Source organism: Calonectris borealis, chromosome 1, assembly GCF_964195595.1.
Source record: "Calonectris borealis chromosome 1, bCalBor7.hap1.2, whole genome shotgun sequence".
Classification (NCBI taxonomy): Eukaryota; Metazoa; Chordata; class Aves; order Procellariiformes; family Procellariidae; genus Calonectris; species Calonectris borealis.
Genome location: NC_134312.1, coordinates 120586411 through 120607826, shown reverse-complemented (window position 1 = coordinate 120607826; position 21416 = coordinate 120586411). Strand labels below are relative to the sequence as shown.

General features: G+C 39.4%; 1 protein-coding gene across 2 annotated transcripts in view; it reads left to right on the top strand.

The window, feature by feature from the left end:
• DSCAM (DS cell adhesion molecule) overlaps window positions 1-21416 on the top strand; it is a 390627-nt gene that overhangs the window by 176008 nt on the left and 193203 nt on the right. For both annotated transcript variants that reach the window (XM_075172878.1, XM_075172887.1), the window contains exons 2-4: window positions 10568-10714; window positions 16796-17074; window positions 19337-19612. In XM_075172878.1, the coding sequence (XP_075028979.1) occupies window positions 10568-10714; window positions 16796-17074; window positions 19337-19612 (702 nt within the window). The remainder of the gene's footprint in view (window positions 1-10567; window positions 10715-16795; window positions 17075-19336; window positions 19613-21416) is intronic.

The following is a 21416-nucleotide window of genomic DNA, read 5'->3' as shown; positions in this document are numbered from 1 at the left end:
CAGAATAAATGTGGTTAAACATGTGGGGCCACAGAGCTGCAGCTGCCCTAATTAATGTAGCATAATATTGATTATTTGCAGTTAGTCAAAATAATTCTCCTGCTGGTGACATTTGTAATTCTGTGTATGTGAGGCTGTGATTTATTCTGATCATATTGTCTATAACAGGACGTATTCTGCACATACAATGAGTTCCAAGCTATAAACTATTAAAGTGCACATTTGATGATGGTGACATAAACCAACTGCTGTTCAGGCCAGAGGAGAGGGAGGTTCTCCCTTTACTTGACAAGTTTATGTTTAAATTTACAAGAAGATAGAAGGAGAGATGGGTTATGTTCCTTGATGTTGCAAAGGGTAAAGCATAAGTTTATCTGTGCTAAGCCACTGGTCAGCTGCAGGCTATTTATTTACTTGGGATGCACCAGCAAAAGCCTGAGAGAAGAAATTTTAATCCTCTAGACAGCTCCATATATCATGGGCAAAGCCAAATCCTCTTTAATCAGAGCCCCTAAAACTAGCTAGAGGTTTAAAATTATCTGTTTTCTTTCTAGCTGAAATAAGGAAAGCAGCTTCTACAGCAAAGTGCGCAAGGACCCAAATCATCTAAAATTGCAGTATTAAAGATTATGGCAGTTTTATTTAATATCCTGGAGGACTGACAGTTAACAACAGCAGGTAGAGAATTGTAGCTGCTAATGCCTAATATATTCATAAAAGATTAAGAGGGTGAACAATTAAATATAAACATTATGTGATCAGTCACATTTATACTATACAATCATAAAGTAGTAACAATTAACCTAACCTAGTCTGTGTACACAAAAATACAGCTCTTGCATCTATTTATGCTTTAAGAAAAAAAAAAAGCATGTTTATTCCTCCTTTATAAACTTGAATACTGCATACATAATATAAGGGGAATTGGTATGGACCATTGGCATGAAAAACATTTTTGCAGTCTCAGAAACTGGAGAGGGAGCAATAAAATGTGTTCAGAATTGTGTAATTTGTCTAACAATCTGGTTTTCAGAATGACCGTTATCTTAGTATCCAAACTTATTCAGAAAATGATAGCACTGCACATATAATAGCACTAATACTCATATGTCTTTCCTTATTCTGTGATTAAAGAAACACAAATGAACTAATGTTACAGTTGAATTTAAAGCAGCTAAAACCATGAGTACAGATACCACCAGTTTTCAGGACCCGTTTGATTTTTCAGCGTTGCGTTCAGGCCTCATCCTGTCTGAATGTGAACCCAACATGGTATCACAACTCTTGTTCCTATGGTAATGCAGTAATTGATTCAGCAGATAATCTCTCTCAGCTCAATTTATAAAGGCAAAACTGGAGCTTCATTTCCCTCCCTCCCCCCTCCCCTTTCTGTCTTTCTCTTTTTTTTTGCTTTCTTTCTTCTTTTTTCTTTTTTTTTTCTTTTTTTTTCGTTCTCTTTGTTTCTTTCTCCCTTTCTCTCTCATTTTATTTTATTCACCTTATGGTTCTATATGCAAGAAATAGGCAGGTTTGTTGTCTTAGCGTAGTAATACTGCATGCAAAACATTAAGGGAAATCTGGAACCTGTAGCTATGGCAAAATCTCAAGGTATGAGAGACAGTAAACCATTTTGGAATGGAGAAGTAAACATCACGGTATCTAGATATCACTAAATCAATTTGCTTTAGAGAGATGCAGAAAGACATGGTTGGTCCCTAATATTCCTTAGAGATATAGGTGCCAAAATAATAGTAATTCGATGTTAACTGTTTTCCTCTTTAAGCTTTTCTACTTTCAAGGATCAAGTGGAAAATATTTCACAACCTTGCTCCTTTCCTCTCCTGAATTGAACCTCCCACACTTTGGGCAGCTCTGACCGAGGGGCAGGGTGACCAATCAGTAACAGATTTACTTGCATCCCCTGATTCAGACTGAGCTGCCACTAAAATAGATGTTTCCTGAGGAAGGACCTGACTGAAGTAGAGTAGGTGAGGGGTTAAAGAGTGGTCGTGTAAGAAAAAAATCTGTCTTAGTTTTGAGCTATCAGTTCTACATAAATTTTGCAAAGTTAAGAATCCATCTGTGTTACAACTGGAACCGTGTCAGGCCATAGGATTAGAAATGTTTATAGACGTCCTTAACTCTTTGCAGAGAGATAACCTCGGTTATTTTTTATTGAACTCAATAATGTGCCTACATAAAATAGAAAAATAACTCATGTGAGGCTGCTGGCTTGTTTTATAAATTCTCAGATTTAATTCTGGGAAAACAAACAAACAGACAAACAAAAAACCAGAAGGAAAAGGGAAAACTCTGGCTGCTCTGGAACTGAAGAAAACTTCAGACCCGAAGGCTCAGTCTTATGATAGACATACATCTCTGTGAGCTTTGAGGAGCCTAGAACGATAGCTCAAATATGGGAGCAGTCTCCTTTGCCCCAGACAACTTCCTACGGCTTTTATGCTTATTTCTTTCCTTGTGTCAGGAAAAAATGGGAAGATCAAAGACCTTAATTCCTCGTGAGTAGCATCGTACTATGGTGACACTTGGGAAGCTTTGCCGCTGAATTTTTCTCCCAGAAATCAAGTCATGCTCATGGTGGCCTCTCCAGTTATCAAAACAAGGACCAGGCCAGGTAATGCAAATACATATTTGGTTCTTCAGCAAGTGTGCCTGAAGGATGAAGGTGGTAACGCAAGGGAGGGCTGATTTTATTGTAAGAGATTAAGGAAGTTAATTGCCCTTGGGCTGTAGGGCAGTGCTGTGACTTCCCTCCTGCCCCTGTTCTCCTGGAAGTCAGCTGCAGGTTGTGTCCCAGACAGGGAGAAGGGCAGTGGGCAACATGTTCTAAAGGTGCAATTTATAGACCTCAGAGCTAAGGGAATATGAGGAGCTAAAACAATCAGTTTTATTCTCTGTAAGGTCTGCTAGCAGGGCCTGTGTGCTTGGCTACATCCCCGGGAGGGAGGCTGTGCTGCTCAGAGGAGAGTAGTCATGTTTTGACCATCTGCACCACCTACGGTGAGCAACACCCCAGGTGTCTCATGTAGGTTGAGTACATTATGTGAGCGGTGCTTGGAAAAGTGAAATCCTTACCTCCCTCTTTCCCTGCACCCCTCTCTTTCCTCATCTAATCTTTGGTTTGTGTATCAAAAGCATTCACAGGACTGTGACTTCAGGGCACAGTTTAAGCATGGCTGCTTCTAGCACATTTTCCATGCCCAGAGCAGCAGATTGTTTTGCTTTGAGAATGATGTTGTAGCAGTGCTATAAAACTGAGTTATAGGTTACTCTAGCTCTGTGGGGAGGTTTCTCCCCTTGCATGCACAGGTCATGCTAGAAACTTGCTTAGCAGAAGCAATTCTATCCAGTGGAGGTGACAAATATAGCTGATAAAAGTTTATTTGTTCTATATTATCATTTGGCACATGATTACAACAGCCATCTGTTCTCTTAATTTCTAGCAACCCAATTTAGACTGCAATAACATAATGCCGTTAGATGTGTTTCCAACAAAGTAAAAATAAAATATGATTTTTTAAACCATCTTGAGGATAACATTACCCCTATTTAAAGACTAACGGCATACTGGGGGAAAAAGGCATGATAAAAGAATAATTAATGTTACAGTTTTAAAATATTCTAATTTTCGTACAAGAATATTATGCACTAATTCGACAGGAATGTGTTCACATTTTCTTATGAATTATACATGAGAACAATTTCACATAGGAAACCTAAACAGAATTATTTTAACTTATTACTCAGACCTGTAAAATTTTATTTTAATCTCTGATATTATACAGTCTAATGGAAAGCATTAAAAACCTTACATAAGAGCAATTTCATAATTGTTAATGTGACCTCTTCTCACTTAGAGAAATGAACACACGATTTGCTAATGCAGCTAAACTTTAATGAATTCACTAGGTTATTTAGGGCACTAGTCAGCAGAGAGTAAAATGAGGGGTGTGCTTCCAAAGTGTCATGGGATTTGGGGCCCTTAGTTCAGGCTGGTCAAGCCTAGGTACGACCCAGTTTCCTCTCCCTCTTCCCCGTTTGTTCTCTTCAGGTTCTTACTACTTTGAAATATGTAGCTTCAAAATAAGTGTTTGTAATATCTCAGATGAAAACATAAAGTTTCAATTAATTAATGAAATTTAAGGAGACTCATGTCAATAAAGTATGCAAACTGTTCAAACGTTGGTGTAATGATGATATGGCTTGGTGAGTTGCGTAGGGAGATTGGATAGTGTGATAAAGAGGTCTGATTTGAACATGTAGTTTTTCATGCAGCCAACCCTAGTGTCAAGACAGACAGAGAATAGGTTGTATCTACAGAATCAGGGAAATCTATTTTCCAAGTCCATGACTCTGAAAAGGATATCACAGTTTTCAATGCATAACTGAAGCTAGTTAGCATTGATAAGAGGACTACTGTAATTCCTTGATGTGTAAGTGGAAGGAAAACTTCTATAGAAGAGAGTGGTGACGTTTTGCATTCACTGTTACCAGAACCATTACTGAACTTATGTGCGTGATCCAAACTTGAAAAAGAACTTCAAAAAGTTGTTAAGGTGTTGGGCAAAAGCTACAGGAATATTTCAAGATATGAATAATTCACAGTAAATGATTTAGGAAGTTCAATCTGTATAACTAATTAAGGAGAAAGATGGTTTAAGAGGTAATTTCCTCATGTTCTGTAGGTACTTAAATGGGCAGAAGATTTCTAACTGCAGAGGAAATCTTTAATGAAGGCACAGTAAGATCCAATAGCTGGGGTCAAAGCCAGATAGACTACAAACGATACACTAACTTTCAAAAGTGAGAATAATTAACCGTTGGAATAATTTACCCAGGGGTATCTCATGCTTTCTACTTCCAAGAAATCTTTAATCATGACTAATGTCTTTTTAAAAAAGCTATAGCCAGATATGGACTTGATGCAGGAGTTAATGGATGAAGCATGAAAGGTGAGAATAAATTACTCTAACGGTCTTTCTAGTCCTTGGATCTATATGGGTCTTTTTCAGTCTCACAGTAAGGCAAAGTTATGTATTAATGACAGATGGGATGTTGAAGAAACAATTATGGGTTCCATTCCCTGTTTTTCCACTGACTTGTGTACATTGATCCACATATCTCGGTAAGCTTCTCTGTAAAACATTTAAATTTTAAATAGTAATATGTTACTATACTTGCCCACCTCACCAAGGCAAAACGTAGTAAGGGTTTTTAACATCCTTTGAACTCTTTGAATGAAATACATACTACAGATATTGGGCCAGGTTTTCAAAGTCACCAAGCATTGAAAACCAAAAAAGATGTAAGCTTTCAACGTCTCTGAAAATCAGATGCTGAAATTATTATAATCAAGTTTTCAAGGCATTAATACAAACACTACTGAGGAGGAGTAATAAATGGGAATTATGAGCTATATTTTGACAGTGTTCTTTTTAACTGTTGTGAAGCAGGTTTCTCTGCCTTCCTCCCTTGAAGCCTGCTAACAGCCAAACAAACAAAAAGCTTCAGTTTATTTGAAAGGATGTTCCATTAAAAAACCTCCTGATTTGGCATATTAAATAGGTGAGTCAAAAAAATTAGACTTTGTTACAGCAAAGCAAGAGTGATTAAATTAAATGTGCCTCAAGAAGAAAGCACTCCCCTAGATCAACAGGACAATAAAAGCTTGTCGATCCCCATCCTGGTGCATTTCTAAACACTTTTTGAAGTACAGAAGGCAGAACACTCAACACTTTGACTTTGTCACAGCTGACAGCCTGTCGGTTTTAATGAAAATGCTCTCCGTTTAGAAGATGACAGAAATTACATGCATTTCCCCTTTTATTTTTCTGTCATCTTTTCTGTCTCGCGTTTTTACAGTAGGAGGGGTTGGTTATTAAAGCATTACATAAGTATGCAAAATATATTAAGAAGAAGAAAGGAAAAGGAAAAGCTTTAGCCCTGCAATTATAAATGATGTGTATTGGTGAGAAATGTATACTGTGGGATAACATCTGATAGGTGGCAATAACTATTTACTTCTAGTTATCTTTAAAGAGGGTGAGGCAAAAATCTCTAGATAATGCTTTAACTGAAGGTTTTATTATACGATTGCCTGAGTAATTTCCAAAAGGAAGATGATATAAGCAGTGTTAGATAGCTCAAGTATGTTCATAACTTCTCTAGAAAATATAACAAGATAACACTGAACAATTTCTTGGCTCTGCACAGCTTTCACAAGCCTCTTTTATTAAGTGGCAGGCTTTTAATAAGTGTACCCACTCTCATTGACCTAGATGTATAACTGCATCTGAGGAAACTTGCTTCCCGGACTGAGGAGGGAAGGCGTCACTTGCAAATATAAGTCAGTACTATGAGATCTGGAAATGGCCCACAAATGTATACATAATCTTCAGCCTGGCAGTAGCCACTCCCGTTTCCCCAGTTTCGATTCCAGCGCAAGTATTAGCAGCAATAATGTATACAAGGTAGAAATACTGAGGAAGTGAGCTTTCAGTTTTAAGGGAAGCTCTGATTTTGATCTTCTAACTTAATTTCTGTGACAGTTGCTTCATGCTTATCCTAAGAAGAGAGACAAATTTAATTATTAATGCTGGCCTGTATAGACCATATCTCAAAATTGTGCAGAGGATCTGAAAATAGTGAGAACTTTAGAAAAGCATCGAGAAAGGAATTAATTTTTAAACTTTGGACACATTTGTATGATCTTAAACTTGTGCATACCAGTAGTCTCCAACAGTGTGACTCTTTGTAGAAATGGAATTATGTATATTTAGCAAAGGTAAAACTGGATCCCAGAAAAAGAAAGCTACATGAAGCCATTGTACAAGGAGCACATCTCTGCCTCTCAGCTGTTCAGGTTCCACTTGCTTGACACAAATGCTCAGCATGTGCAGATTTACTGGAGGGACCAAAATGGTCATAACCATCCCATTAGCACCTTTTTATGTGTTCCTGGTACTGTGATGTGATAGCAGCTGAGCAGCGTCTCCACCAACATCTACCCCTGCACAGTTTGGTAACGGAGTTACATCCCAGATTGAAAAGTCTGATCTAAGTCTTGATCGGGCTGCAGAGGACATGTCTGCATGATATACGCAGGGCTGGTTCAGCAGCCTGGCAGCCCTGCCAGCTAAGTGGTATTGCTGTGGGCAAGCACATGTCTGAACTGGCTGTGCTGTCTGAAACACAGAGCTGGTTAATGCTCACACAGCTGGAAACAGAAGCAAAAAGAGATTGCCTTTGCTGCATACCCATCATTAACCCCAAGTAAAGTCCTTAAATGTGATTCCGGTCTCCTCAAGCTGTCATTTTATGCTGCCTACAGACTAAGGGAGATAACTGTGCTTTAATTACCTGTAGTCCTTATAACATATTTCTTGGCAAAGGTAGATTTGCTTTATGAATATTTCAGTAGTGCAGAATCTGCATGTGACACAGAAGTCAAACAGCCCATGGTTTTCACACCAAAATTCTAAATATCCTTCTAACCTAGAGCTAGGGGTAAAGGTAAACCTTGTTAAAGGGTACAGATGTTGAGTACCTATGTGATGAGGCGGTAGAGTGGAATGGGACAAGTGTTTATGTCTGAGTAATTGGGGACTGTGAAAGGAAAAGGAAGAAATACTCAGCATAAAACATTACTTTATATCTAGGAGTTACAGTGTGAGAATCAACCAAAAAAAAAAAAAAAAGTAGTATTCTCTGACCAACAGGAAGTACTTCTTCTGTGTGAATCATTATAAGCCTGCCTCCCTACGAGGCAGTAGGATTCTCCTTGCTATGGCTTTGGAGCTGGGCTGTATAACTGACAGCAGGTAAAGAACAATCCTGTGATTGTTAAGGGGGTTCACTAGGTGATTGCCTGCACACTTGCAGACTATGCTTTCTGGTCGCTAGCAGGTAGCTGTTAGCTGCCTGGTATTTGTAGAAAACCTCGTTGGCATGTTTGGTCAAGCCAAGCTATTTTGTGACTAGCAAATAAATAACTTATTGAGAAGCTAGGTAAAACATATTTTATTGGTTTAACTTATTCTTATTAACTGTCTATATCATTTCCTCCCAACATTACAACTAACGTATTAAAATATAAGATGCAAGATAGCTTTGCTTTTTTCATGTAACCTTTTCAATGCCATATTTCAGACACCTGGCTGTGAAACTAAAATACTACCTATTCAGGTGCTTTTCCTACTACTCAACAGTACAATTGTTTATAAGTAATTTGTGTTGAAACACAAGCCTTCTGTACGCAAGCAATTAAATTTTCAGAGGCATATGAAGTCAATATGGCCCCTGTATAAGAAGGAACCTCCCTAGCCTGTAAACCCCCCTAGGCTGGAATATAGTGCAGGCAAGTAGCTCAACATCTTCTGTGCCTCCATTCTGGAGATTTATTTTGTTAATATAATTTCTTAGTTATGGCACAAACAAGGTACTTCAGAAGGATATGTGCAGTGTGGTTTATGCTTTTCCAAAGTTGTGACCTAACTACTTCCACACTTGTGGACTTTCAGGAGAACAAGGTCAGCCAAGACAAGTCACCAGTGTGGTTATTTTATAATTCAGTATGCATACAAAGACGAGAGAGGTGGGCTGATGTTGCCTTATTCAATATTCTCTGCTCTAAGGGTCAGTCCTGTCCTGCGAAATTAAATGCTTGTTAATTTTTTTTTTTCATTTCTTTTAGATTGCGGTTTAAAGGAGATTGCCATCTGTAATGATACCATTTCCTTTCTGTCTTTTCCCTGCTGGATTGCTTTCCCACTGATGCGTTTGTGACCAAGCACCCTGGCTACACTTAATTATTAAAAAGTCATTGCTCAAATAGAGCTCTGAAGAAAAGGAAATATTTCTTACCGCATATTACTGAATATTAGTTCATAATGAGTTTCATCTTTGTGTATTCCCTCCCCTAATTTGGAAGCCAGGTATATTTTATAATGCATAGGTACAGGTATGTATATTGTAAGAGCTACCAGCTACTAGAGAAAAAATAGCAGACATAAAAAAGAAAAGATATTAATATTTCCTCCAGTTTAAAAGTTTTAGGAAAGCATACATGACTTAGACTGCAGTATTTTTTAAATGGAAAGAGTGGCCAGGTGAGGCCCAAGTTTGCAATGTATTCTAACCACATTACTTCCATTTAATGTAATACAGGAAAAGCTTTAGAGTAAACATGTACCATGTAGATGTTAGCTTTTTTGTGTCCTTGCTTTTAGAACACGCATTTACAACAGAGCAGAGGCATCTGTGCAGGTGTCAAATGATCAAAACTGCACATGTGTACATATGTACCATGATGTTTTCCACATATTCTGGAGTTAATAATAAAAAACCATGTATTTGAAGAGATTTTCAACTGTATTATTTTCAATTTGAATGAACACTGGGGGAAATGCTGACCATGAGCATGTCAGTCTTGTTCAGTTTTAAGGGGCAGTCACTTTGCTGGACCTAATTTTCTGCCTGAAATAAACCTTTCTGTGTAGAATTAAAAAAAAAAAAAAATTGGATATTAAATAACACATCCTGTGCTGTTTATTTAAGCCCTTCTTTTAGACACAGAGTCTGTCTACCTGCTTACATTGTGCTTCTCTAATCACAGACTGCAATATTATTAAAAAAAAAAGACCACAGCAGATCAGATAATGTAACAACTCATCTTCTGCCAGTAGCTTGGTCGTGGAAGTACTGAGCTGCAAAGAGCTCAGCCGGTCCTGCTGAGGCCTGGGGTGCCTTAACCCACAGGAAACATGGACAGGGTGGGGTGGGACTGTTCGTGGCACTCGTGCTGTCTAGCTTGCAGCTAGCACAGTTGTGTACGACTTCACTGGGGTCAGCAGTGTAGGCAACATCAGCAAGGCTGGTTTTGCTGCCTTGCTTTCCCATCACACCTGAAGCAGGCTGTGGAGCAGGGCTGTGCAGTACGTGGTTGTTTTGGCCGGAATCCTTTAGCAAAAACGTTCCATATTCTTGGGGTAAAAACTTCCTCCTTCTGTGAATTTCTCTTGCTTTCACTGATCCCTTTAATTTTACTTTTTATCATCTTCTTTTTCTCAATTTTCTGGTGTACCTGGACAACAAATGCTATTTCGGCTCATACTGTTTTATTATGCATGCCGTCCCAGATTGTCTTTTTAACATGACAGCTCTGCTGGTGAATTGCCATCGTATCACTCTACAATACTGAATTAAACTGGATTAAATTCTGCATTGGTTCTTTACCCTGTATTTTATTTCAGATGCCTCTTGGATATTGTTTGTTGATTGTGATATAGACCATGGCACATTTCTTTCCTTCATTCCTCACATTTTCCTTACAGATCCCTACCTTTTTTATAAGAAGTGCACATGAATTAATATCTTTATGTACATTTGCAGTGAGTACTTAGTAAACTTATAATTGGCAGCTTCTAGACTCTGGCAAAAAAACCTTCAGGACCCTCCAGCCTGTGTCTTCTATCTCGCAGTGTGAGCAAGCAGAACACAGTAACAACCTGCAGATATTTTAAACATTGCAAATTCTTGTGTCTTTCAGGACCTAGATTTCTCATCACATCCACGGGAGCCTTGTATATTTTAGATGTACAGAATGAAGATGGACTGTACAACTATCGATGTATCACAAGGCACAGATACACTGGAGAAACACGACAAAGCAACAGTGCAAGACTTTTTGTATCAGGTGCTCCTTTATATATCATGTTAAATTAAGTATTGTGTATGCCTCTCTCTAGTGTGCTAAACTGGCAAGGCAGGTGCTTGTGCCTGTATGCACTAACAACCAAGTCATCTATCAAATGGGAGGTAGAAGTGGTCCTTTTTAGAATGTCCCATTTTAAAATCCTTTTTTCTGTTTTTCACCTCCTATTAGATTTTTCCAGAGAGCCTGCAGGGTGCACTGGCATTTAGTACAGTGATTTTTAGTAGGTTTAGAGTACTTTGTGAAAGGACTGTGGATGGGATTCTTCCCACTAAAAGTAGACCTGCACAGTGAAAGTGTCTAGTCACCTGAACTTCCCTTTGTAACCAAAGCAGAAGAACACTTTTAGGGGTAGTGTATCATCTGACCTACTGCAGCTGCCCACTCTGGGGTGAGATGAATTGCCTTATGGTGCCTATTTCTCTCTGTTAACCATAGCAGGAGCTCAGAACATTTAGCTCAGCTGTAGATATTTCCACTGCAGGAGTCTCAGGTTAGCTGAGGTGCATCTCAGCCTCCCTTTTCATTCATCACACTCCTTTCCTCTGGAAAACAGTGTGTTTCTCTGCTTCCAGGAGGGATCTCTAGCAGAAGGGGTACATGACCTGTCCCAGGCCACCCAGAGTGCTGCAAGCAGGAATGTTAGCTGGTGGCTGTCCATGGGCAGAGCTAAGAGTCCCAGGGCAAATGGCCTTGTGCAGTAGGTAGGAAAGTGAAAAGATAGATGGGGTATTTTAACCTCTTCATGTAATTGTAAATAATCTCCTGATTGTTGTGTGTGTGATGTATTGTTGGGTTCCCACCCCCCCACCCCCCCCCCCCAACATTTATGGCTATCAGTACGGTGCTGCTCCAATCCAAACTTCTCCCTATTTTGTCTCAGTGAGAGGAGGTACCAGTTGTGGGTGAGGTGAGAAGAAGGGGCAGACCCCAGGCCTGGTTTTGGAACTTGCTCTCAAACATCTCTGTATAGGATTAGCTCTTCTCCATCTCCCCTTCCTCTCCTCATTTGCTGGGTGCCTGTAACTGCACCCTGTGTTGCCATGTGAGCAAATCTGCAATTGTATTCCCACATCCATAGAGTTAGCTAAGACTGTATCCCAGACCCTCTCTTCTTTCTCCCTGCCTTACAGAAGACATGCCCACCATCCCACTGAAAGCCCACAGAACTTTTTCTCCTTTTCACTGTTACTAAGTTGCCCTAAAGATCCTAACCCTAAAGATCAGTCAGGGTACGGTGACCTTCACAATCTAACAATCAGTGGGATCATTCTCCTTTTGACCTTGTCCTCTTGTCTTTTGGTCTTCTTGTCAGGAAAAAAAAAATCTAGTGATTAGATCTCAGCTCTCCACCCTCTGTTTGAGAGCCCTAAGGGAGACAGAGGTGGGCACAAGGTGTTGCATTAGTAACATACTTCCTGCCCTCCTCCAAAATGGTCATTGCTAAAGGATTCTGGAGCCTTCTGAATACACAAGTCAGTACTTAAATATACTAATGATAAAAAAAATAGTGTGATTGTTCAGGTTAGAATCACTTACCAGTCAGATCCGGGAGTTTCTTCCTTTGATAAGTCTCCCCTGTGGGTAAAACTCTTGCCTCTGCTTTTCCCAGCCAGATGAAGTAGTTTTCCTGCACAATAATCTCCCTGCTTTGGTCTTATAAGGATAGGCAGGGTCCTATCCTTCTAGCTGGCTCCATAATATGGTCTGCTTCCGTATGAAATCATGCTAAGGCTGAGCCAGTGGTAACATAAATAAAATCAGGCTTGTATCTTGGTTACCACAGGAAAATTTCTAGTTATTTCACTGAACAAAAGGGGAAAAATGAAAGCTCTGTCTTGTTTGCAATTCAGTAGCCTAAAAGATGTGCTCTGTCTGGAGTCCCCTTTTCTATTCTTCTCCACAGACCAAATCAAAATAGGAAATTTTACCTGGGTAAAAGCAATAGCTGGCTTTTTTAATTCAGTGGGGTTAATTATTCTCTATTAGAGCTACAGTGGGCTCTGATTTCCAGTCCTGTTAGTCTACTGAACAAGTGCAGCAGTTATGGACAGGGTTTGTCTCTTAATATTTCTCTATCAGGTTTTCTTTTTTCTTTTCTGGAATTTATGTTTTAAAATAGTGAGTCCTTTAATAACTGAGATCAGAGAATCCATGAACATAGTTGTGAAAGGTCTGCTTGCATGACACCTACATTTTTGCCTGCCTTTTACATACATAAATATTCTTTGCTTATTTGGGGATGAAATAGTTTGTGGTAGATATTGATCATAGTCTCCTGACCATATTTTTAACATGAGGAAAGCTTTGTTATTGTTTGAATGAGTGAGAAAGGTAATGTGCATATAAAAGCAAATACACCTGTGAATAATTAATATGCCTATGACCAAAGCAGAGTTCTAAATTTCATTTGGAGCAAGAATATCTCCTTGAAATCATGTGGCCTTTCTAAATAAAATTAAAACCAAGGCCATTAACATGTTGCAGAATATTCCTCTAATGCCCATTATAGTGTGCTTTTCCAAAAATAATTTTGTCCAGCCATGAATCCCAGCTCCCAAAATCTTTACCATTTTTTAACCCCCAACCTCCAAAAAATCCTTATGATTTTGAAAGCATAATGAGTTTCTTGCTCTGTCCTTCAAAGAAGATCCAAAGTAGAATATTTTAGAACAGTATTTTGCCTCAGTTTTTCTGCCATTGTTCTTGCGAGAAGTCATTTGCAGCTGACTGTTAAAGCATAGTAAAACAATCATTCAAAAGAGTCCGTACCATGTACTGGAATTGGGTTATGTTGCTTTGCTATTTGCCTCATTGCATGTGATTGCAGATGAACCCTGGGATTTCTTTTGTGCTTCTTTTCTTTTCTTTTCTTTTCTTTTCTTTTCTTTTCTTTTCTTTTCTTTTCTTTTCTTTTCTTTTCTTTTCTTTTCTTTTCTTTTCTTTTCTTTTCTTTTCTTTTCTTTTCTTTTCTTTTCTTTTCTTTTCTTTTCTTTTCTTTTCTTTTTTCTTTTCTTTTCTTTTCTTTTTTCTTTTCTTTTCTTTTCTTTTCTTTTCTTTTTTCTTTTCTTTTCTTTTCTTTTCTTTTCTTTTCTTTTCTTTTCTTTTCTTTTCTTTTCTTTTCTTTTCTTTTCTTTTCTTTTCTTTTCTTTTTTCTCTTTTCTTTTCTTTTCTTTTCTCTTTTCTTTTCTTTTCTTTTCTTTTCTTTTCTTTTCTTTTCTTTTCTTTTCTTTTCTTTTCTTTTCTTTTCTTTTCTTTTTTCTCTTTTCTTTTCTTTTCTTTTCTTTTCTTTTCTTTTCTTTTCTTTTCTTTTTTCTCTTTTCTTTTCTTTTCTTTTCTTTTCTTTTCTTTTCTTTTCTTTTCTTTTCTTTTCTTTTCTTTTCTTTTCTTTTCTTTTCTTTTCTTTTCTTTTCTTTTCTTTTTCTTTTCTTAACTGGAATATATGCGACATAGGCGCTCTAAATAGGAGTCTGTTCCAGGGACATCCCAAAGAGATTTTTTTTACCATCCATTTAAATATATAAGTACAGAGTGCAAGAAAGCAGGTCACTGGAATCATATTTTGTGTATCCCTGAATATATTTTAAATACTTCTTCAAGAACCAGCTCGAGGCTTCTCAAGTATGTAGGCAAATCCCAGTTTAGCTGTTCTGCGGATGGGACTCCAGGCTGGGCTACTCCTGCCAAGGCTCAGTTTGAGAAGGGAAAAAGTGAAGCGAAGTGAACCTGCGGTAGAGGACCCAGGGACTGGTGTGCTGTGCTTGAAGGGTGAGAAATGGTAGCTGCAGAAGGTGGCTGTGCCACCCATGGCATCTGCTGCCATAACCCCCAGCTCCTGGGGGCAGCCTGCCTGGCTTCCCAGCCTTCTACCTAGGCATGGGGGCAGGAGGGCAGCGGCTGCTTTGCTGTCGCCATCAGCTGTTTGCCTGACATGGTTTCGCACTTTGCCTGGGCGCAGCATCAAAGCATATGCGGTTCTCAGCAGCAATCTAGGAGGCTGTTGGAGTGTGATATTTACTAGCCACAACTTTTCCTTACCATTACTTTAATTCCTCCCCTGGTGGCCCCCATCCTGTTTCGAAGTCCATGCGGTACTTTGTATTTTTGTACTCAAAGGGTTGCACACGGGACCGCATATATCCTTCACAAAGTCTTTTGAAGTTAAAAGTGTATGGAGAAGATACAAAGCTACTGTGAGTTTTGAGTAGGAATGCACAGACAATACCTTTAAAAGTCAGTTCTACTTTTTTATTATTTAATTATTACTTTCAATTGAAGAAATTGATTTTGTCTAGATGTAACCTTCCTAAGAGCCAGAGCCGTAATTTCTCGCATGCTTACATTTTTACTGAGTTAATTCCTCAGGCTGCACAAAGAATCTATGCACTGAAAACATAGATGCCCGATGACCCAAAAGGCGAGAAAGGAGCTGGCTAATCAATTAGTCAAATTGACATTGGCCTTCCCAATAGCATCCTGGCAGATTGTGCTTTCACTAAGCCAGACATAAACAGCATGGCAAACTCAAAAATATAACCCATCTTGATGCCAAATATGGACCTTGAGGCTACTGATACATGCAAAATCATTTGTTTAACTACAATGACAGACAGACAGTAAGTTGCTGTAAACTGAATGTGGTTTTGCCTTCAGCAGCTCAACTTTTTGCTGGCACCTAGAGAGCAGAAAAACCTATGTGGTCATCTTTCATTGAACATTGAGGCATTTAGGGTTTTATCTAGATATTCACATAAAATTTACTTAGCCCATTTGTTTACCATCACAATTTTAGTTTCTGGATTGATAGTATAACTTGCATAATGCCTCTAGCTATTTGTTCTCAAGTGTACCCTCCCAGGTGTGGCTGCAGTTCATGAAGATATATCTAAACTAGTTTTAAACTAACTAGCTCGGGTACTGGTTACACTATTGCTTGAGCAGCTTGAATTCAGCATGAACTGCTCCTGTAATCTCTCCAGCTCTTAACAGGAACCTGCTGCAGCTGCCCTGTGAGCAGTATCTGCGCTAGCTGACTCAAAGACCACTTGAAAATGTCAACTGGTTGCAATCACACCTACACCCAGGCAACTATGATGTGGATATACCCAAAAAGAGATGGGTGTGTCAGATAGGAGTAAAAGGAGTTAATCAGTATGTGGAGTTTCTTTGTGCAGTCTTAGCAAAGTGGGTGCATGTGATGAGAAAATACTTAGATGAATATTTGTTGATTTAGTGTTCAGTATTTATCTTGCAATAGCTCCAGGATTGGCTTCCATCATGCTGCATGCTGCACAAAACTGTAAATCACGTCAGCCTCTTCCTCCAAAAGTTTTCAAACTTCAAAAGCCGAAATCACACACAGAGTACTATTTCTGGTGGGGTACATGCACCTCTGGTGAAGGCACTCTGCCAGACTTCTGTGAGATACATAAATATATGCCAGATGCTACACAAGTGTGTGGTTTGAGAGCTGCTTTTCTCAGTAAGTTGAGCACAGAAATTTGGGGTATTGAGTTGTATGTTGGTCTTGTCACGTTAAGTTATTTTTCTAGAGAAGAAGAAAAGGCTCGTCTGTCAGTTAGACTAAAGATAGAAATTCCTGTGTCTTTGCCCATTTCTCTCCTGACAAGCGTATTCCCTTAATTAAATCGCTCCTTTAATTCAAAGCCTTCAGACCACTGAGAAGCACGAAGAATGTGTTGGCTTCATTCTACTGGAATAGTGCAGGGATAACAGTAATAATTGTTAAGGCAACACATTTCTGGCTCTCCATTCCTCTGATAGGGGACATGGAGGATGACCAAAGAAATGGTTGCCACCTGGAAAAAATCCAGTGAGAGGATTTCCAAGTAGTGATGAGATGCTTCAGTAGTACATGCTTCTGGATCTCAGCCACCACTACTGAGATATTGGAGACTGATGGCTGGGTCACAGTAGCAAACTGTAGTACATAAAACACTGGGCTAGTGAGTCACAAAATGCAGGAGACAAAATACTAGCATATTGCTTAGTGAATGAAAGAATTTTAATGCTCCCACTGAAAACTGCTGTTTGCTCTTTCAGATCCAGCGAATTCAGCTCCATCTATTCTAGATGGGTTTGACCACCGTAAAGCCATGGCAGGACAGCGAGTGGAGCTGCCTTGCAAAGCATCAGGGCACCCCGCACCAAAGTATCGTTGGCTGAAGGACAACGTTCCCTGGGAGCCTGACAGCAGGTTTCGGCAGACAGTTACAGGTCTGCTGATTGAGAACACGCGTCCCTCGGACTCGGGCAACTACGTCTGTGAGGTGTGGAACAACTATGGGACTGCCGAGATGATAGGGCGACTGTATGTAAAACGTAAGTCCTGGGCTGAGTTAAGCTCTTGGGCCACTTCTTGCCTGGGTGTTTGCATCAGGGAAGGTGTTGCCGTATCTTGCTGTACCTTTTGTTTTGTTACTTTACTTTAGCAATGCTTAAACTTCTCAAAGTTGTGGAACAACAGAAAGTAGGCTCTGTGGAGATGAGTTCATTGGACAATTGAGCGATCAGAAGTGCAAATAGATGCAATTTATAATGTAGCTATATAATTTATCACATGGAGGATATGTAATTTAGAAGCTTGAATTGGATGCTTAAAAAGAAATTGCAAATGTTCTCATGAATAAAGCTGCCAAACTCTCATTGTCATGACTCATGCTGTTCGGTAATATTGAATACTCATATCTCCCCTCAGTTGAGTATTCATGTGTGAATATTCTGAATGTTTCACAAATTCTACAAAGATAATTATTACCCAGAAGCACTGCACTGGAAAAGTGTTATTCTTCTATTGTTAAAAAAAAATTATTTCCTGGAATAGAAATAATGCTTTGTGAACTAACGTTTCCACCTATACAGCATGACTAGCAAACTGAAAAAGGAGAAGTTTGTGAACAGTTCAAGCCATAAAAATGTCTTCACAAATAATTACACATAATGTATTTGGGCAAAATAAAACCAAGATCAAAGATCAGTAATTCGTGAATGATAACAGAGGAGCTTTGGTTCTAAATGTACTCATAAAAATGAGTTAAATTCAGTCTGCGTTGTATGATACAAAGTCAAAACTTCCAGAGACATGATGTAATGGTATTGCTAGTGATACTGAAAGTATTCCCAGTGCCTGGTGATACATTTTGCTTATGGACTCAGTGGTCAAACAGCCAGTAGATTTCTTCTGGATCAGCTTGGTAGGAAGCAACAGCTGGGCGAAGGAGTTTTACTCTCCTCTGCAATGGACGATGTGGTTCACTTTCTTGCATCATCATGGCTCTGAGATGTTGGTGGTGCACTTGAGTGTGTCTATTTTGTTTAATGGCTCATTGGCAGTTTTGAGCCTTTGTGGTCTTTTGGATAGGAAACATGGAGATGTTCAGTGTCTTGTAACATACATATGAGCACAGATTAACTCTTGCTCTGGGCCACTTTAGAAGAAAGGTCTGTTACATACATGTCTGTGGTCCAGAATGACTGAGGCCACTGACCTATGTGGTTTTTTCTAGGCCTCTGTTCCCAATGGGCCACTAAAGATTTATTCCATATGTGTGTTATAAAATGTTCTGTAAAGTGAATGAGTTAGCTGAGGAAATTTTTAGGTATAAGCATGCGTATACATGTGTGCGTCTTCATGTATGCAAGCTGGAAAAAAAATAAATAGGATGGTATGTATTTAGTATCAGAGATGATATCGCTTTTGATAGTGGTCCCTTATCTTTATTAGGAAGTCATATCAAAATATGCAAAACATGAGATGAGATCTGCGTTCAGTAGTGCCAGTAACTGTTAGCTGGCAGGATAAAGATTGTTATCCTCGCATTTGCATTTATGACTTTATTTCAAAACTGTTAATCCTCTTTTTTTTCACAATATAAAACTTGCATTACCTATGTCCTACTGTTTTTTAAAGCTGATTTGAAAATACTGTAGTCTTCCCATGCTGAAGCAGAAAATTTAGTGAGCCCACACACAGAAACACTTACATATGGACAGATCTTACAGATGTCTATGCATGCACCTGTATTAACATTTTAATGTGGATCTTCCACTCTTAAAAGCTAATCTCCTGGTTATTGACATTTACTGCACTTGTTCACATCAGGGAGTGGTTTTGAAATATGTGAACTGGGTTCCTTTTGCAGAAAATTAAAGCAGAAGATAAGCTTCAGGAATGCACCCGATTTATCAGTTCCAATGTCCACACTGAACTAATCTGAAGTAACGTCCTACCCTCCCAAAACATGTGTAATGCCATTGTTAGACCCTCAGGAGTAACAGTGTTACTCAGTAGATCTGCTCCTACTGTTCATTTAGGCATGGTCTACAGGATTATATCACATGTTAAGGAGGTTATCCCTATAGGTCTATGTTTTGTGTCATGGATGTTGGTGGCCAAAATGCTTGTTTAGAGCACACACAGTCATCTGTTGTTTGTTTGTGGGTTTTTTTTTCAGAAGGGTATAGCTGTGATTTTTATTGTTCTCCTTAATGAGAATTAATTTGTTACTTGCACATAAATGTATGTGCATACTTAATGTTCTCTATTTCCCTTTCCCTCTCCCTTATTTTGATTTAAATCTTCAGAACCACTAAAAGCCACGATTAGCCCACGGAAAGTAAAAAGCAGTGTTGGTAGTCAAGTGTCCTTGTCCTGTAGTGTGATGGGAACTGAAGACCAGGAGCTCTCCTGGTATCGTAACGGTGAAATCATCAACCCTGGTAACAATGTCCGGATCACTGGCATCAACCGGGAGAACCTTATTATGGATGGCATGGCCAAGAGTGATGGTGGAGCTTACCAGTGCTTTGTGCGCAAGGACAAGATGTCTGCTCAAGACTATGTTCAGGTGGTACTAGAAGGTCAGTCGCTACCTGTTTAGTGATTCTGGTCTGCATAATATATATGTCATCTTTGGTATCATTGTTGTAAAGTGAGTGATAGTGGACTCTAGACAGGAGAAGAGGGTACTCATGAACTGTCAGTGGGGTTTGTTGTGCCCCACTCCGAGCAAAAAATAATGGAATGAAAAAATTGATTTGAAAACAAAAATCCTTCCTGAGCGGTCATTCCAGCCTCTTTTTTTTTTTTTTGGGGGGGGGGGCGGTGGGTGGGTGGTTGTGGCAGTGCTGATTTTTGACATTAGCTTTTAGCAGGGCGTGAGAGAAGAGGTCTTCTATTCAACTCCAGACGTCTCCTTCTGGGCATGGCTTTTCTTGTTGGGTGTATTGGCTGAAGGCTTGGACATCATCTTAACTAACTGACACAATGTTCCACATGATAATCAAGTGAGGAAAGCAATCAATTTGTAGAGAGTGAGTTCACTAATGAGGCTGTAGTGCAGTCGTGACATGGACACTATTTTTAGAGTCTTTATAGAAAAAGAAGAGATTACCTGCCTGGACCGAGTTACCTCGGCAACCATCTCCCGTGACTAAGAAAGCCTAAGGAGCATATTGATAATCTATCATGATGTCGAGAGAGTGCAGGTTATCAGAGAGCAACAGCAGGAAAGATTTCAAAGACACTCAGGTCTCACTGGGAAAATAATGTCTGCTTTCATCTCCAGAAAAAGCCTGTCACTTGCATGAAAAAAAAGAGGAGGAGGGGTGGCAGAGGTACATAGGGTGCACACTCACAGATTTACTGGTCCTGTCTCCACTTTCTTTCAGGATAAGAAAAGCTTTTTTTTTGTTGCTGTTGTTTTGTTTTCTGAGGGATAACAGCATCTAACACACAGCAAAGGAAAGGAAGAGAGTTAGAGATGAAAATAAATAAATAAATTAGAACTGTCACAAAACTAATGGGACAGAAATGAAAGGGAAAGGAGAGCAGAGGAGAAAATTATGAAATCAAATCAAATCAAATGCTCCTCCAGGGATGCTGAGGCCTTTCAGCACCCTGAAAGTGGCAGTGCCTTATGTTTTTGACTACAGGGCAAGCAAGGAATTTTTGCAGCCTTGTTTTTAATTCTGCTATGAGTCAGCAAGTGGGGAGCCTTGCATACATCATGCCAGTTCCCTCACTTTCCTGGGTGAGGATGCACTGAAATTGCAATGTAAGAATTGTGATTTCCAGGGAAGTCATCATGGTTCAAACCTCCCAAACGCATGGGTAACACACAGCAGAGTGTACATGAAGAGGCAATATATAGTGTGCACAAACAAATAGCGCATCACACAGATCATGAGACTTGTTAGTCCTGTCCTGACATCCTCTGTCCTGTGCAACACTGAAAGGAGTTGTCCTTAAAGGGCTTCGTGTACCAGGTGAGTTTTCAAGTGTCTTTGGCCCATCTCTAGGTAATGAGGCGCCTTTTCCTTCTGTTTCTTGCAGGCATCAATACTGTAGGAACACTGAAGTTAGTTAGCTTACTTGCCACTTGGCTTTTTAAAACCCAGCAGTAGCCTACAGCACTGTTGCCCGAACTTCGGACTGGATTGCTTCCTGTGTTCTGCTTACTGCTCTTGGTGTGTGGCCTTTTGCTCCCAATTACACTGAAATCCCTTCTAGATACAGCTTTGAAAGTACGATTTTCAAAGGAGAACAAACATGCATTGCATGATCCCAGAAAGAACTTCCTAATTAATAGCAGAGGGTTGGCACTCCTAAATGTTACCCTGCTGAACTCTTTGGATAGGTGGTTATTTAATCCTGCTCCCCACT